The sequence below is a fragment of the Neurospora tetrasperma genome (genome assembly GCF_000213175.1).
Source record: "Neurospora tetrasperma FGSC 2508 unplaced genomic scaffold NEUTE1scaffold_44, whole genome shotgun sequence".
Lineage (NCBI taxonomy): Eukaryota > Fungi > Ascomycota > Sordariomycetes > Sordariales > Sordariaceae > Neurospora > Neurospora tetrasperma.
Genome location: NW_009799142.1, coordinates 473 through 3,909, shown reverse-complemented (window position 1 = coordinate 3,909; position 3,437 = coordinate 473). Strand labels below are relative to the sequence as shown.

At 51.1% G+C, this 3,437-nt stretch overlaps 1 protein-coding gene across 1 annotated transcript; it reads right to left on the bottom strand.

Annotated features, from left to right (window-relative positions):
* Positions 1-562: 562 nt before the first annotated feature.
* NEUTE1DRAFT_149138 (uncharacterized protein) lies at positions 563-2,348 on the bottom strand (the record flags this gene model as incomplete). The annotated part of the gene is made up of 2 exons (XM_009856579.1): positions 563-1,657; positions 1,742-2,348. 2 exons carry the CDS (start codon positions 2,346-2,348, stop codon positions 669-671), a joined length of 1,596 nt encoding a protein of 531 aa, XP_009854881.1.
* Positions 2,349-3,437: the final 1,089 nt, after the last annotated feature.

Here is a 3,437-nt window from a genome sequence, read left to right as displayed (position 1 = left end):
TCCCTACAAGGCAGGCAAGCAGGCAAGCCAAGCAGGATCAGGGTGTTTTGTGCTGTCGCCTTGCACGTAGGCCTGGGCGCATCATTTGTGTGCGTACTGCGTAGGTCAAGTGGTCCAGTTAGTCAACTAACCTCAGTCGGTATCACTGGATAATCATCCACAGTGAACCCATCTTAAGCCTTTTTTACGAGCTCGACGGGTGTCCGACCACGACAGACAAAAGATGTGCCGGTTGCGCGAGCGCACAAGTGCACAAGCCTTATCTTGAAAGTTGCTGCCCCCTGTTATGGAGCAAACCACTTGACGAACTCCTGTTATAGGGTACGGTTGTATATGCTTGCGAACCGTTGGCTATGAGAGCTGACAATCCAGCTATCGATTATGAGCGTTGAAATTTCTACAGTCGCCCAAATAAAAAAAAAAAAAAAAAAAAACCAAGTGTCATTGGCTTGAACCCTCAGGGAATGCAGGAAGAACCATGGCTAAGGAATGTGTTGAAAGGGGCATCTTTGGTAAAACCTCTTGACACCTTCTTAACTTTGACTTCGTGGGTGAGCCAATTCAAGGTAACCTGTCTATTTTGATGTCGACCTTTGTTCTCGCATCCTAAACAGATTATGGATCGGTAATTTCTACAACATCTTACCCGAGGGCCACCAGCTCCGTATTCACACTGACTCCCTTCCTTCTCTGTGCCTCACACCCAGTGCCTCATCGGCTTGGCCCTCCCCGATAGCCCCATAAACATACACATGAGCACTACTGTCTCCAAACCCTCCATCATCTAGCCGAGAAATTGCTCTCTTGACTTCGTTCTCCCAGTTACTCATGCCAACGATTAACCATTCAAGCACACCCACCAAATACAAGGCGACACATTGCCCAATCCACAGCCCGCGGAGGCCCCATCCGTGGAAGGCAAGATAAATGCCCGTGGGAAGCGCACCGCCATAGTAACTGACCAAATTCACCGCCGCGCCCACCCACTGCCTCCCCGTTCCCCTTAACACGCCTCCGCAGGATCCATTCAAGCCATCGGCGATTTGGAACAGCGCCACAAACGGCATCACGTCTGCCACCAGTCGGATCACCCTCTCATCATCATTGAATAGGCGCCCAAACACGTCCTTCACGCTCATCAACACAGTCAGTATCAGCGCCCCGGCAACTATGCTGAGTACCACTGCACAATGCGACGCCCTGCTAGCCTCCTTGGCCTTGCGTGCCCCCAACAGGTTGCCAACCCTTGAACTAGCAGCCACACCCAACCCGAACGGAATCGTGTTGATGATTTGATCAGCCGTCATAATAACCGACTGCGCAGCCAGAGCAATGGTGCCCAACTGACCGGCAGCCAGAGCCACGATTTCGAAGGCCCACCACTCGGTACCGACGTGGATGATGCCTAACAGAGCGAGGCGGATGAACGGGCCGATGTTGGAGAGTGCTCGGCGAGGGGAGAGGCCGCCCCAGCATTCGTGGCCGCGGACGAAGGTGGCGTAAGCGATGAGGAGGAAGAAGGAGCACCAGTATGAGATGCCGGTGGCGAGGGGGGCGCCGTGCAAACCGAGACCGAGTTTGTGGATGAAGAAGTAGTTGAGCAAGGCGTTGAGAGGGGAGGTGATGAGAAGGACGTATGTGCCGGGGCGGTAGACTTCTGTCGGTTGGGGAAATGGGTTAGTGACTACCACTTGTGGGTGTCTTGCGGTGTAAACACATTGAGCATTGAGGGAAAGCAAACCTTGAGCCTGCAAGAACTTCTTCATGCACTCAAACCAGATATAACCCAAACCGCCCGGTATGAGGCGCCGAAGAAACATGGCACTCTGTACGCAAATGTACTCTTCCTGACCAAGCACCCGGAACAAAGGCTCGGAGAAGGTCCATATCAAAGCCATGACAGCATACATGGCGGACAGGACTGCCAGTCCACGCTGCAAGAGGATGCCGAGATCATGCTTGTTGGATGAGCCGGTGTAACTGCTTGATGCAAGAGTGTCTAGAGCCGTTGAGCCTCCTAGAGCAATCAACCAAGCTGTAGACATGGCAAACATGTACGAGAAGGCAGCCGTGGCTAGGGCTTCTGGACTTAGACGGCCGACTATGAGGATGGAGCCGGTCTGGAGCGAGTTTTGGAGAGTATAGGCGAATATGACGGGGATGGCATTCTTGGTGAGAAGCCAGAGCTCGGATAGCCATAGCTTATACTCAGGTAGGTTGGACGCCTCGGCTTCCTCGACCTGGGTGCTGGCAGACTGGAGTGATGGAGGCTTCCTCACTAATGATGTTGTCTCATCTGGGCGAGGCTTCAGGGGGTCGGCTGACCTGGAGGGCGTTGCTCCTGACATTCTGGTAACAAACAAGATGTGATCGGGCGGTTAGTGTACGAGATGGTTTAAGGTTTATATACCGTAAAACTTGCACACAAGAGGCTCACGTTGCTCGACCAAGGTCAGGAGATCAGGTGAGTCCATGACCCAATACTTATTTCTCACCCATGGCGTACATGGTTCCAACAACTGCGTACTGGCACAATGATCCCCGCATTTGATGGCAGCGGGAAGAATAACGCAAGATAACATTCTTGCAGATCAGAGAGTGGGAGGATATCGAAACTTTGATATTGCTCTCCTCCGAGATTGGTAACTGTTCTCCAGCCAGTCAAGGATGGCTTCTTCGGGTACGAAAAGATGATATCGAGCATTCCTCGCAGAACGAAACACGGCGCGCCACTGTGCGAGCTGAGGGGCCGTCGGGTCAGACACAATCGCAGACTGATACAAGTATCTGGCCAGTGGAAATCGTCCATTGATCTCGGGTCGGGTCGGTGGTCATGTCTAGCAGTTTACACTGTAAACTGAGATGCCCGGTTCAGTGCGTTGAATTGCAATGGTGATTAACGATTACAAAGGTAATTGCTCCAAAGTGGAAGATAGCGGTGCCGCTCAAATGTCTCCATCTGCATGACATGGGAAATGGAATCCTAAAGCAGTTAGACCGAACCTCATGCTAGGTGGTGATATCGATAGCAAGATCATGTCAGATAAAATGGCAAATGCCTACCACAGTGATATTCAGAGTAGCAACAGACCTTTGTCGATTGCCACCGCGGGATCTGCTCTTGAATGGCTCGCCGATGGTTGTGTCTTATCGGAAGCTAGAAAACCAATAGAATGAGTGGGCAACCGACGCCTCTTCTTTGGTTGTCAAATGATGTTATTCATCGCAAAAAGAATTGATGTTCAATGGGAAATATCGCAACAATGGCTTTTTCCGCACAAAATTATGCCACGGGTAATCAACGGCGTCGTGAAAATTGAACCCCTTGGGGTTGCCTGAATTATGTTCGTAAAACCTTAGTAACAAAATCACAAGTCCAGCAAAGGAGGCGGTGATTCTCAAACCAGGCAATGTATATGTCTGTTTGTTTTTTATGA